The sequence below is a fragment of the Ambystoma mexicanum genome, chromosome 3p (assembly GCF_040938575.1).
Source record: "Ambystoma mexicanum isolate Mex_15411 chromosome 3p, UKY_AmexF1_1, whole genome shotgun sequence".
NCBI lineage: Eukaryota > Metazoa > Chordata > Amphibia > Caudata > Ambystomatidae > Ambystoma > Ambystoma mexicanum.
In genome coordinates, this window is record NC_090925.1 from 906,520,601 (window position 1) to 906,534,382 (window position 13,782).

At 48.9% G+C, this 13,782-nt stretch overlaps 1 protein-coding gene across 12 annotated transcripts in view; it reads left to right on the forward strand.

Annotated features, from left to right (window-relative positions):
* Nucleotides 1-13,782, forward strand: part of ATXN2L (ataxin 2 like) — a 1,584,242-nt gene that overhangs the window by 151,365 nt on the left and 1,419,095 nt on the right. For all 12 annotated transcript variants that reach the window (XM_069652163.1, XM_069652162.1, XM_069652157.1 and 9 more), the window contains exon 2: nt 1,802-1,838. In XM_069652163.1, the coding sequence (XP_069508264.1) occupies nt 1,815-1,838 (24 nt within the window). In that variant the 5' untranslated portion in view covers nt 1,802-1,814. The remainder of the gene's footprint in view (nt 1-1,801; nt 1,839-13,782) is intronic.

The following is a 13,782-nucleotide window of genomic DNA, read 5'->3' on the forward strand; positions in this document are numbered from 1 at the left end:
CCTTGAATGCTTGGATGAAAAGTGTAGGATGTTAGGATCCTAACTAGTCTGGCCTTTGGAAGGGTCTGGGTACCCAGGTGAATGGGTTCATTTGGTTTGTGCGGATGAACATTAAAAGGCCACTTTAACTGGTGTACGTAGAACTTTCCTCTGCTTTTGACAGGGTTGTGAGATGCGTTTTATGGCAAAGGCAAAAAGCGTGGGGTATTCCGCCGGCCCTGCTAGACGAAAATACAAACATCCAACTTTGAATGAATGGAGAGGGCAGGACATTGGTTTCAGTGAGGACCCATTGGGGTGTTTAGGTTGTGTTCTGGCCCTGGCCTTTTTCAACTTGTATTTCGCGGACCTAGGGTTGTGGTCTCCTCCTTTCCTCCCAAAATAAGTTCCCAGAAATTCCACCATTTACTTTATGCAGATTTATCTCTGTTCATGGGTGCACATGGCCTTGAAAGTAATGGTAAAAAAAAACAAGGTTCTGGTTTGTGGCAGCAAAAAGAGAAAATCCCTGTATGTGTGGAAAGCGAAGGAACATCCTATCGAACAAGTTGAAAGCTGTTTATTTGGGGTTTACCATATATAGGTGCCCAAAAAAGATGGCCCAAATTGAAGCCAAGGAAAATATGTATATTTTTTCGGCGCAATTAAGGATTGTGTGGAACTTTGGAAATGATCCTTACTACCTGTGATAACTTACTATGGGACAAAGGTGTTACCGGCTTTCATGTAAGATGTCAGAGATCTATTCACTGGGGGTTGAGCTGAATTGTTCCCTTTTTGAGGGCCTCATTTGGTGGAAAGTTCTAGGTTTGCCACAAGGTATGCCGGCTTCTATAGTTTTGTAGGAATTGGGTCTGCAATCCATGAAGGCCTGCTTTGACTGGAAATGTGTTTTCTTCCTTCGGAAGATCAGATTGCCTATGGAGCGCTACCCCTATTCTAAGTTGCACATCATTTTGACTAATGAGTCTTCAACACATTTTTCGGAATTGGCTGACTAATCTACTGGCCATTGTGTTAGATTTGGATAGAATGATGGAATTACAGCATTCAGCACTTCTTAGGTTAAAAAAAGGCATTGATTGAGAGGGACTGGATACAGACTAATGAGGTGGCAGGAAATTACAGGCTTTTCTGCAATGTGTGGTAACCATCTCTAAACCCCACTCAGTCCCAGAGCCGTATAGTGAGAAATTCCCAGACCCTGGTTCGAGAAGGAAGTGACCCACGAGATCGTAGGCGCAAGAAATGATGTAGATTGATGTCATAGGTTTTGCAGGTTCTGTGAAGTTCAAGGGGTGGTTGAAACAGTGGAAAATCTTATGTTAGGTAAGCACTTTTGCCCTTTTGTAAAATAGAAATATAGACTCTTAGACGATGAAACATTTTGGACCCAGATTGTGATGGGGAAATAGGTTGCGTTGGTTCTGGTGGCCATTCAATGTTGTGAAGGGATTTTAGGAACCGTTGTGTGAATAAGACTGATGATAACATTGCAACATATTCTCAGATGTTGTATAGTGATGTTTTAATTGTACTTTTTCTATGTGCATATTAATGACTGTGTGTGTAAGGTTTCTCTTGTTTGAGCTGTAACACAATAAAAATAAGTAATATTCACCCAATACCTATTTCTTTACAGGCACTTGTTTGTCAGTGTGACCTACACAAGGAAAGTCCCTGCCACAAGTGTATACATAAGCCCCAGTGTGGAAATGTTTGTGGGTTGTGGAGGATTGGATCTATAGCTAAAGATGTCTCCAAGGTGTGTACTACCATATAATTGGTGTTTCTTTTTCAGGGGGCGTGGAAGTATGAAGGCACCTCTTCAGACTGCGGTATGTAGAACTCTTTGCTACTGTTTAAAGGTTTAATGCAGTAGGTGGGGGTTATTCCTTTAGTGAGTTGTTAAATATTTGAAGAACAGGAGTGGTCAATATCGATTAGAAATGACCTATAATAATTACATTTACAGTTGGAGAAAGCATTTCCACGAAGAGTGCCTGTACAATAGCATACAGAAGAGCAAAAGCAGTGAGCCATTTTGAGGGTGTACATAATGAGGCCAAAACAATGTATATTGGCAGAAAATTAGCTTAATGATCCTATATAAGAAAACAGGTGACTAACAAGGGTAACAATAACCTAAGACGGGCATGTGCTTCAAACTAGAGTGCTCATTAAATATACAAAATAACATAATTAAGCATCACTGGAACTAGTGGTGCGGGTCAGGTTTGGGGCAGAGAGCAGGGGGAGCTCGCTCTTTAGAAAGGAAGTTAAATTTAAGCTGAGCTTTGCAGATATCCACAGTTGGACTGCCGTTGATTGTTATGGAAAGTGGAGCGGGGGGGGGGGGGGAGTAGGAGCAGCAAGAGGAAGCACAAAGAGGGAATGGTTAACTGATTGCAGAGGAGGATCAGAGGGAACATGATGGTGAGTAAACAGAGATACGATCAAACAGGTACTGAGGCGCAAGGCCATTGATGGCTTTGTAGACTCATTTGAACTTGAAAAGGGAGCGGTTGTGCATGGGGTGCCAATCGGCATGTTGTCGGTAGGTGAAATTGGGTGTAAGATCTGGGTAGATTGTGGAGTGCAGGTAGAAAAGTTAAGGACTTTGTCTAAAGGGAGGAAGGAGTAGAGTGGCAGACCAAAGAAGAGTGGTCCAGTTTGAGCATAAGAGTGGAGACAAGTTTTTGTAGAGTGATTAGTAAGAAAAGGACACATTTTCCGAGAAATAGTGGTAGTGATGAATTGTTGCAGTTGTAAATGATAGGGCATTTATAAAGCGCCTATACACAAGTGTTTCAAGGCGCAACGAGGCAAGGGATGGTAACAAAGGAAGGACGGACAAAGATGCTACTAGGCCAGGTGTCATTGCCCAAGTGCGTGGGAGGGGGGCAGGGACAGTGCAGTACATGGGAATAGATAATAACAATAAGTAAATGACGGCCAGCATGTGGCAAGTGCATAGGTAAGTGCAGACATCGGATGTCGAGAGCTGGTAGGGGGGACTGTTTGATTCCCTACAGTCCCAAGTGTGGGGGTTGCCAGGTGGGCAGTGCAGGTGTGGCGCTGGCGATGGAGGGACCTGGGCCCGAGATCAGAGGGTGTCCAGGTAGCCAGTGCAGTTCCGGTTACACTCAGGTCGGCAGAGTAGAGGAGAAAAAGCAGAAGCAAATAGAAAGGTTTTGAGGTGCTTCCGGAACCGGAGATGGTTCTCCTAAAGTTTAAAGGAGGCAGCTAGGCTGTTCCAGAGGGAGGCACCAGCCGAAGAAAGAGATCTACCACCAACCCGTTGCTTGGAGAAGCGACTGACCCTGACGGAGTTGACGGCGGATGAGAGAGCTCGAGAAGGAAGACATTTTGGAAGAGAAAGTTGAAGGTATTGAGGCCCCAGGCCCCAGAAGGCCTTGTGAACGATGCAGAGGGTTTTGTACTTGATCCTCACAGCCACTGGGTGCCAGTGCAGAGATTTCAGTCCTGGAGAGACACGATCCGTGGGCTTGAGGCCAAAGACCAGTCTTGCAGTCCTGTTCTGGATGAGTTGCAGAGGGCGGAGAGTAGAAGCAGGCATATTTAGAAATAGGCTGTTCCAATAGTCCAGCCTAGAGAGAACCAGAGCTCTGGAGACAGTGAGTTTTTCTGGGGGAAGGAGAGGAAAGGAAGAATACCTCTGAGGAGGTGCAGCTGGTAGTGTGGCTTCTTAGAGACTTCAGAGATGTGAGGAGAGTGTGGAGTTGAAGATGACTCCCAGGTTTTTAGCCTTGCAGGAAAAGTACCAAGAGAGGCCGGCCAGAGAGCTACAGGAAAGGAGGGAACGGGAGTGCAGATGAGGAGAATCTCAGTCTTACTGGCATTAAGGCGGATGTCATTGGTGGCACACCACTCCTTGATAGCAGACAGTCGGAGATGAGGCGGCTGAGGGTAGCCTGAAAATGAGCTGGGTGTCCTCTGCATAGCACTGAAAGTTGGGTCAGAGAGGGCGATGCGCTGGGCAAGGAGTGCCAGGTATTGGTTGAATAGCCAGGGAGAGTGGTAAGACCCCTGGGGGACACCACAGGTAGAGAAAAAGATAGTGGAGAGGAAGGACACAAGTTGGACCTTACAGGGTCGGTCAGAGAGGAAGGAAGTCAGCCATGCCAGAGCCTGACCCGTGATCTCCAGGTTATCACGGAGACGGTTGAGCAGGATAGCATGGTTGACCGTGTCAAAGGCAGAAGAGAGATCAAACAGGATGAGGATACAGGGGGTGTTAGAGTCAAGGTTGGAGAGCAGGTCTTCACAGATGTTCAGGAGAGCAGTTTCCATGCGTCTGGCAGCTCTAAAGCCAGACTGATGATCATGAAGACATCCAACAGATTCAGTGTGGAGATTAAGCTGGGAGATGGCCAGTTTCTCCAGGAGCTTGCCCAGGAAGGGAGTGATGGAGACTGGGCGATTGCTGGGCAGGAGGGTCGACGGAGTGTTTCTTAAGAGGGTGCACAAGGGAGTGCTTCAGGGGGGATGGGAAGACTCCAGTGGTGAAGAAGTGATTGCCGAAATCAGTCGGGCCAGGAGCCAGGGAGTCGATGTGGTCCTTGATAGTTTAGGAGGAACAGGGGTGAAACTGTTTTGACAAGACTTTCATAGATTAGACTTGTCTAGAGACCTTGTCTGCGGAGAACAGGGGAAAGGCAGAGAAGGAGGGTGGAGAGGTGGCTGCAGAAGGGCCAGAGGAAGAGCGGGGAGTAGGGGGAGGGTGGGTATAGGAGGAGAGCGGGTATAGGAGGAGAGCGAGGACAGGATGTCCTGAATTTTAGAGATGAAGTGAGAAGCCAGTGGCGTGCAGAGGGCCTGGAAAGGGACAGAAGAGGTAGACTGCGGACAGAGTTCAGCCGAGTAGTTAGATGACGCAGAGACGTGGGCTTGGATATGAGCTCTCCTTTTGGTTAGGACAGAGAGCCGGTATTCCCTTTGCAGCAGGCGACAGGCCAGTTGGTCTGCGGATGTACCTGAAGCACGCCATTTCCTCTCGGCCACCCTGCACTTGCGTTTTAGGGTGATGAGTCGTACCAGGGGTTGCACTTGGCTTTGGGCTTCAGGCAGATTTTCAGTACAGGGGTAAGGATATCCAGAGTATTCGAGAAGGCAGAGTGGAGTTTGGAGAGGGCTGTGTCAGATGAGTCAAAGTGCGGGGGGGTGCTTTCTGGAGCCTACACTCTGTTGACACAGGAGTGCACTGGCCTGAACCTCCAGAAGGACGTCTTGGCTGAGGCCCGTAAGGTCTGGGCAAAAAACTCATTTCGGGCAGCATCTGAAAAAGAAGATTGACGCTACATATAGGCTAGATATATAGGCTTCATACTTCTGAGGACCTATCTTGTCGCTTGCCTGCTCCTCTCGGCGGTGGTGGCAGTAGCTACGCTCCAGTCCAAGCCGACCTCTCTATCCTCTGCGTCCCATATCTTCTCCAAGGAGGACAATCTTCTTGACACCATTGGGGGGGGTGGGTGGGGGGGGCAAAAGGTATTTTCCAATTCGGCTCTTCAGCTGCATCAGGCTAACGCCGAGTTCCGGAGGAATTAATTCCTGCTGATAGGCTTTGAGGACTTCAAAGGCGGTTTGTCGGATGCCAGAATTCTGGCGCAAGATCTACTGGAGCATGAGGACCATCATGTAGACACTTCCGCTTGAGGCTTTATGGTCTGGGTAGACCTCTCCCGCCAAGCGTGGCTCTATGCTACGAAGTTCTCATAGAAAGTTCAGGACAAGGTGCTCTTCAAGGCCAAAGAACTGTTCCACTCTTCCACGGATGAGGAACTAATTAAGACCAAGGCAAGCACTCAAACTGCCAAGTCTTTGTCTGTCCTTGCGAAAACTCCATCAAAGGCACCTTACACTCAGAGGTCTGTGTCCCAAACGAGGTCCTTCTCTGGGTTCAGGGGTTTTCAGGATCGCTGTGCATGCCGATCTGATGCTCTGGCTGGTGGGACCCACCATAAGCAGCAATGGCAAGGTGGCTGGTTTTTCTCTCAGCCAACAGCCTCATCGCCTGGAACGGGTGGTCTCCCTGCTGAAAAATCATCCAAATGATATTTTCCATTTGTTGCACAAGACTTCGGTGGGAGGACTAATTTCTTCTCATCTGCTGGCGTGGCAGACCATCACCGAAGACCGATGGGTTTTGTCAGTCTCTCTGGCGGGCTTCTGCTTGCCCCTCCCCTCTACTCCAACCTTCCCTTCCAGAAGACTGGGTTGCCCTCCCTCAGAGCCGAGGTAGAGAAACTTTGAGACCTCAGTGCAGTGGAACCTGTTCCCCTCGGGGAGCAAGGGGAGGGCTACTACTCCTGTCTGTTCAGTGCCCAAACCCAACCAGGCTGTCCTGCGCACTATCCTCGACCTTTCCAAGTTCAATCTCTTTCTCCCCCAAGAGAAATTCAAGATGATTACACCCTGCCAGATAAAGTCCTCTCTCCGGAAGGGCGGTTGGCTCAGTGTGGTAGACCTTCAGGACGCATACATGCACGTTCTTATTTGGAGCCTGCATCTAAAATATCTGCGGTTCTCCGTGGGAGCAGAACACTTCCCGTATTGTGTGCTCCCTTTTGGTCTCAGCGCTGCGCTGCGTGTCTTTACGAAGATGTAGCTCATTGCAGCATTCCTTAAACTGCAGGGGGTTCATGTATATCCATACCTGGACGATTGGCTCCTTGCCCACAGATTGCTACTGCCATGCTTCAGTCACTCCTTCAGCTCCTGTTCAATATTGGGCTGTCGGTGAACTGGTGGAAATCGTCTATGACGGTCTCACGAGCTGATCCTTCTGGGTTTCCTTTGGAATGCTGTCAGTACCAGAGTGTTCCTGACGGAAGACAGGATTGCAGACCTGTCCACCACGTGCCAACTCTTCCTCCACTCCTCTCACATGACGGCTTGGTGGTTCCAGAGACTTCTGGGCCTTATGGCTTCTTGTGTGTTAGCGCTACCTCTTGCACGCCTGAAAATGAGACGCACTCAGCTAGCTCTTAGGAGCTGCTGTACCTAGGCTACGGAACTGGATTCCAAGATGATTCTAGTCCCATCCTGCATGACTGCAGATCTACAATGGTGGTCGTCCGCAAAACAACCTTTTAGTGGGGACCTCCTTTCCGGAGCCATGCCCATAAGTAACGGTTACCACAGACTCCTCCCTTCTAGGGTGGTGAGCGACACTTCGTCACCTCGAGGTGTACGATTTGTGGACGCCTCAAGACAGGCAGTTCCATATCAATTACCCGGATCTCCTGGCAGTTTTTCTGGCGCTCAAGGCTTTTCAACTGACCATCACCAACAGTGTGGTCTGTATTCGCACAGGGAACTCCCTACCGATATTGCACATCAACAAACGGGGGCACCAAGTCTCTTCTCTTTGTGGATCGTGCGATACAAATTTGGGATTGGGTGATCCAGCATAATGTCTGGCCCCAAGCTGTACACATCCCAGGCAACATCAATGTGGCTGCAGACTCCCTCAGCTGCCAAATTGCCAGTGAGTTACGAGTGGGGGATGAATAGCGATGTTCTCACCAACATTTTCCATCAATGGTGCACTCCAGAGGTTGACCTCTTTGTGATATCAAACAGGAAACTTCCTCTTTATGCGTCCAGAGATGGGCTCGGAGTGTCTTCCTTGTGCGGACGCTCTCGAGATCCCATGCGACAACATGAAAGCGAATGCCTACGCTCCATTACCACTGATTAATGTGTCACTCTGCAAGCTCAGGAGCGTATCGTACTGCACTCTCCTCTTCATGGCTCCTTGGTGGCCAGCCAGGTTCTGATTTTCGGAATTGCATCACCTGTCGGTACTTACCCTGATCAGGTTGCCGCAGATTCCCGACCACCTTCTCCAGATTGATCACCAGCTGTGGCATCGCTCCCCACAATCTATGGCGGCCTTGTGCCCGAGTTTCGATTTTTAGCACAGTTCAATCTGTATGAGGACAACATGCGCATAATCCAAGCGGCAAGGAAGCCTTCTACAGGGGTTCAATGCAAATGGCTCTGTTTTTGTCATTGGTGTTTAGCCAAAGAGCTCGATCCTAGGAATGCTGCTATCAACACTGTTCTGTCCTTTGTGTCTGACCTGGCAGCCTCTGGCATACATGTCCTGTCATGTAGGACTTATTTGTCCGCCATTGCGGCCTTCCTGTCTACAGACGGCTGTCTTTTTTCATTGGCTAATGCAGTCAAGTGACACTTTGCTGGTCCCCATCTTTTTCCACTGGTTCGGGCCCCTCGTCCCAAATGGGATCTGAATATGGTCCTCACCGCGATATGTCATAAGCTTTTTGAACCCATGGCAGAACCTATCCTGAAAGGTTTTTTTTTTAATTGTTTTTTTATTTTTTATTGCAGTAACTTCTGCAAGACGGATAAGTGATCTTCAGACTCTTTCTATGGAATAAGGATAAGGTGGTGCTTTGCAGTTGCCCCACTTCTTCCTAAAGTGGTTTTGGAATTCCGTTTAAATCAGTCTATAGCTCTGTCTTCTTCCTGAATCCTGTCTCTGATGCTGAAAGGGTTCTCTACAACCTACACATCAGACGGGATCTGAAGTTCTTCCTAGACAGGACTAGCGAACTTGCAGTCTCTTCTCAATTGTTTCTCACTTTTGGTGATCCAAAAGGAAAATCTGCTTCAAAAGCATTCATCTCCCGCTGGGTTGCTTCATGTGTTTTCTGAGGCCTACAAAGTTCAAGGCCTTCAATCACCTAAAGGCATTCATGCACATCTGGTCCGGGGCAAAGCGGCTGCTGTTGCCTTCCAAAATTGTCCCTTGGGAGTCCATTGCCAATGCAGCTACGTGGGCCTCCCCATCAGCTTTTTGCAAGCATTACTGTCTAGACCTGAGCTCCTGGGCTGATGCCCAATTTGGCCAGGCAGTTCTCAAGAATGTATTTCAATAAGGGACATTCCGATCCACCCATGATACATGTGGTTGGTGCTTTGGAATCTCCCACAAGCATGGAGGAAAGGGGACGAGATGTAGGAGTATGACAGTTACTCACCCTTGTGACTACCTTACTCCTAGTCCATAGTCCCCTTTCCTCCATACGCACGCTGTCCCCTCTAATAAGTATCCACTATTATTGCTTAAATTGTCTCGGACCTGGCGATGGAAAAGGACTGAAGTCCGATGTGTGGGGCAGAGCTCAGGAAGGCAGGATTATGGTCACGTGTGGTGGCCCCAGCATAAAAATAAAAGGATAAACATTTGATTTGTGATGCTTTTTAACAAAATTGCTCTGGTCCCGTCCCAAAGGATGGAATGTCCCACAAGTATGGAGGAAAGGGATTATGGACTTCGGAGTAGGGTAGTCACTAAGGTGAGTAACTGTCATTCCCTGTGCCCTATTCTCTAGGTCCTGCTGTTTAATTGCCATGCACTCGCTCTCTCCCTCCAGGACCAGGACTTGCTCCGAGGTCCGGTCCTCACCCCCCCACACACTACCACCCTCTCTTCCTCCAACACCCCGCCTTCCAGCTGCTCCATCTTTGCAGAGATCTCCGACCTGCTGTTTCAGAATTCTGTCTTAATCTCGGACATATATGACTGGATGTCGTCTTTCGTAGCTAATTGCCCTGGAGGGGGATGGTAGCCTTTCTGGGGAGTTGACCATGGCCCTTACTGTCTGTTGTGGAGCTCACACCCGGGTCTTGCATCTTCCTGGAGCCCTGTGACCCCAGGCTCCTCTCAGCTGTCTCACCCTTTTACGGGTGAGGGATCGGGGGAGGGGGGGGGAGGTGAACCCACTCGTTGAAATCGTCAGCCAAGTTGAGCACCCCAATGGAAATGTACTCTGTGGAGCAGGGGGCTGCTCTGGCAGGCGTCTCATCAGCCCAGACCACGGCACAAAATCCTACTCCCAGGCTGGCACCACACCTCTTATGCTGAGGCCCCTTCTTAGCCCAGGCTAAAACCTGTTCCTCATACAGTTATGAGGGAGGGGGGAGAAGCCCTGCAGCTGGGCTTTTCTGTTGGTGCCAGATGGTGGAGCCCTTGTCACTCCAGATAATTAATAATGGTCAGCAGATCTGTAAATTCCGGCAATGCAAAATTCTAATTTGACTTTTCAGTTCTTTCAAAGTCTCTTTCGGTGGCTTCACTTTCAAAGTATGTCTGGGAGATTTCCCTTGATATGCATCCTTTTGACCCTTAAGGAAACCTTCCAAGCAGTCTATATAAGGAAACCTTCCAAGCAGTCTACATCTGCTGTCCAGAAAAACAGTGCTAGCCATTGTGGTCAGCTTTTCTTTATTTGCAGTGTCCTATTTGAAAACCCTACCTCTGGTACCAGCAAAGCACTCGCTGCTCTGGGGGACTTCTTCAGTTCTGGAGTCCTGGACCGCTGAAAGCTCGGACCGAGGGGGGGTGGGGGGGAAAGGTCTGGCACCCCCACTGTCAAGCTGCTCCTACATCCGGGCAGTGCTGCTGTCCAACTAGGCTCTATGGTCTCTGCGCTCGCCGATAGTCACTGTGATCCTTGCCACTGGTGGTGCAGGGCGTAAACCCCCCACTCCCCACATCAGCCCACCCCTAGTCTTCCCCCTCAGCTGTGCCTCAGTATTTCTCCCGGCGCCTCTGCTCCAGGTGTCAAGGAGGCAGGCCTGGCTTGCCTAGCTCTGGGAGACCCTCACCGCCAGCCCACATCTTGCTGGTCCCATGGATTCAATGCTGTATTCGGATGCGGTCCAACTGTGTGCCGCCGTCTTGGGTTCCGTTCGTGGCTGCTCCTACAGGAGCTTTAACAGCTGCATTCACCGGGGATCCCTCGTCCCGGACCGATCTCCTTTGCACCGCTGGAGCACTGGGTTATGTTACACTAGATACGCTGCATTCCAGTTACGAGGCCGGCATTCAGCTGGTGTTACTGGCTGATTTATCCAGGCCCTGCACAGAGGCTCTCAAAAGAGCATCCACATCAATGGCGCTCCAAGCCATGCCCACCTTTGCCTCAATTTCTATGGACCCCCACACTTTGTTCTTGCACTCTGTCCTGACATTTCCTTCAGCTTCACTCAACCACACTTTTGCTCATTGTTATGGGGAAACTGACCAGTCCTTCAGACTGTCAATATGGAAAACTGTTTAACTTTCTTTTTTAATGTTAACTATTTTTTGGGTAACTTTGTATCATTGCACAATTCATCTTACAATGCAGTGCGGTGGGGTTTCTTTTGTATGACCATAGACTCATCTCTATGGGATTTATTGGTTACTTTTAGATGTGCCCAAGGACAAACTGGTGGCAGCCTTCTCGTATTTACTGAGTTTGGCTACTGACAATAGTTAGTGTGCCAACATGGCCGTGCCACAAGTTTTTTTCCTTGGCCAGCTTGTCCTATTACCTTCTTCCTGCCTTGCCAGGAAGTTCCTTTTATGGCCATGCACTGCCAGGGAAAGTCCTGTTTTTCCGTGGGCTAGGGTAGGCAGGGTTGTGCATGTTCCCAGGAAGTGGGTTGGGACTGTCTGGTCCATATCCAGAAACTGGTTTCTCTATGTCTAGATGGTATGCATGAGATTCACCATCAGTGGTCCGATTGGACCACTGCTGGGTTTGTGCGAGTTTCAGGTCTTCCATTGGGTGGGCTGAGTTTCTGTCTCAACTGAGTATTTGGATAAGAGTCCTGCAGCCATTCTCCAGAGATCCTGCGAGGAGGGAAGTATCTTGCCCATCTGAAGACGTTGGAAAACCCATGGACCGGTCAGAAGGTCTGGCGACCAACCTTTACTTCTGTCTCGGTGGAGCCCTGTTTGGTTGGTAATCTCGAGCTTCGACCCTTGGAGTGGTGAGGGCAGCCATTACAGACGCCTGCTAGGTGCTATGTCTTTTGGAATCTTTGAAGGTGTTCCTGGACCATTTCGCGAAGTGACCAACTCCAGTTTGGGCTACCGCTGTTGAGGCATCATCAATCCATGTTTCGGCTCAGAACCTTTGGGTCCTCGGCTTGTTCTGCAAGAGTCACTCCTGTGCAATTACAGTGTTCCAGTATCAACTGGACCTGAGATAGGACGCTGACTCAGACCCCGACATGTCTCCCCTTCTGCCTCTGCATCAGTGATTTTTGTTGAAACCGGCTTTCTCGTGTGTGGTAAAGTGCCTAGAGGAGTGCTGAGTCAGTGGGGTCTGCATTAATCTACTGGAACAGGTTGCACCAGCTATTTGACCCGAGCGGAACTTCGTCATGCACCCGCAGCTTTTCTGCTTCTTGGACTGGAACCGGCGGTGGGAAAACTGAACTGACGACCCTCCAACGACCTGCCAAGTCTGAGGAAAACTGGAGTACGAGGGGGTAAAGTTACACCGGTACTTACCTGTACTCATATTGCCACCTGTAAAAGTTTGATTACTTTTGAAAAGTTTGACAATTGTTTGGCTTTGGTAAAACTTGTTGCCAAAAGCCCATGAAAAACTAGGAACAGTCGTACGTACCAGTATACAACTTCATCCATCTTCTGGAACCATTTGTCCATAGCCAAGATCCTACAATCCTTTTCCCCACTCCCAAAACGTCTGGAAAATTAACCTTTTGGGCACAAGGCCCAAGTCAACTTGGGTTTGGACTTTCCAAGTTAGGGTTTTATTCTTGTGGACTGCCATTGCACATAATCGCCACTCCCTGCCAGTATTGTGGGGTCTGGGTTTGGCTTTGTGATTGTATTGCACTGGCTACTGTGGCTGTATGTATTTATTTTACTAGTGTTGTGTGATGGTATTACCTGTGTGTTGTCATTTTCATAGTGTATCCTTTGGCCATGAATACATTTACTATTTTTAGAACTGTCTAAATCTAATCCTTAATTGTTCACTGTGTTGGACTTATTGTGTACTCCTGACCACGCTCACTACCTCCTGAGATTAGCCTTGGCCACTCTCCATGCTACTTTGATTGATTTGGCTACAGTTCCCAGGATTTTCCTGGCTCCCTACAACTAGGTTGGCCCCCATAACTCTGTCCACCAGGCCAGAGTTTAGAAATCCAATCTACCAGTGCACTGGTCACTCCAGCGCAATCATTTGGAATAACGGAACCTTCAAATGGATGAGGAGCCCACTTGGGGGTCCTCTGCGTGCAGGAGGCTATGGTCTCCTGCAGAAAAGACACCACACATCAATATTCTGGAGTGCTGGGCAGTTTTCTGTGCACTAAAGGGGTTCCTGCCCCATGTCAAAGGAAGGGTGTTGAAAGTTCAGACCACACCATGACTATGTTCTACATGAATAAGCCAGGAGTTGTGTGTACACACATACTCTCCACTTCGAATGGATTGTGTCCTCCCACGTATTCCTCATCTTAGATATATTCGCCAGCTTGCTGCTTCTTTTCGGAGTTTTTTTCGCCGGAGGGCGCTGTGCTCGAGGCCACGTAGCTTGGTCCCTTGAAGGCCATCGTCGAGTGTTGACGACATCCGTCATATAAAGGGCTCGAGCCGCGGACATTGGTTCAGTTCCGTTTTTCCGAGCTTCTGCTGCGTGTTTCGAAATGGCGTGTCATTAAAAAAATGTCTTCATCCTCAACTCAAGACTGGTTTTAAAAAGTGTCTGAAGTGCGGAAGAAAGATGTCCATTACGGATCCTCACGGCAACTGCCTTTGGTGCCTTAGTTCTGACTATCAGGTCGATGAGTGTGGGTCGTGTCAGGCGATCTCGAACAAGGCTCTTAAGGAATGCCAAGGTAAGCTAGCGGTCGGAGAGGAGTGTTTCAAGTCTGCAAAAAGACTAAAAGACTCGGTAGAGTAGAAAATCTCGTCAC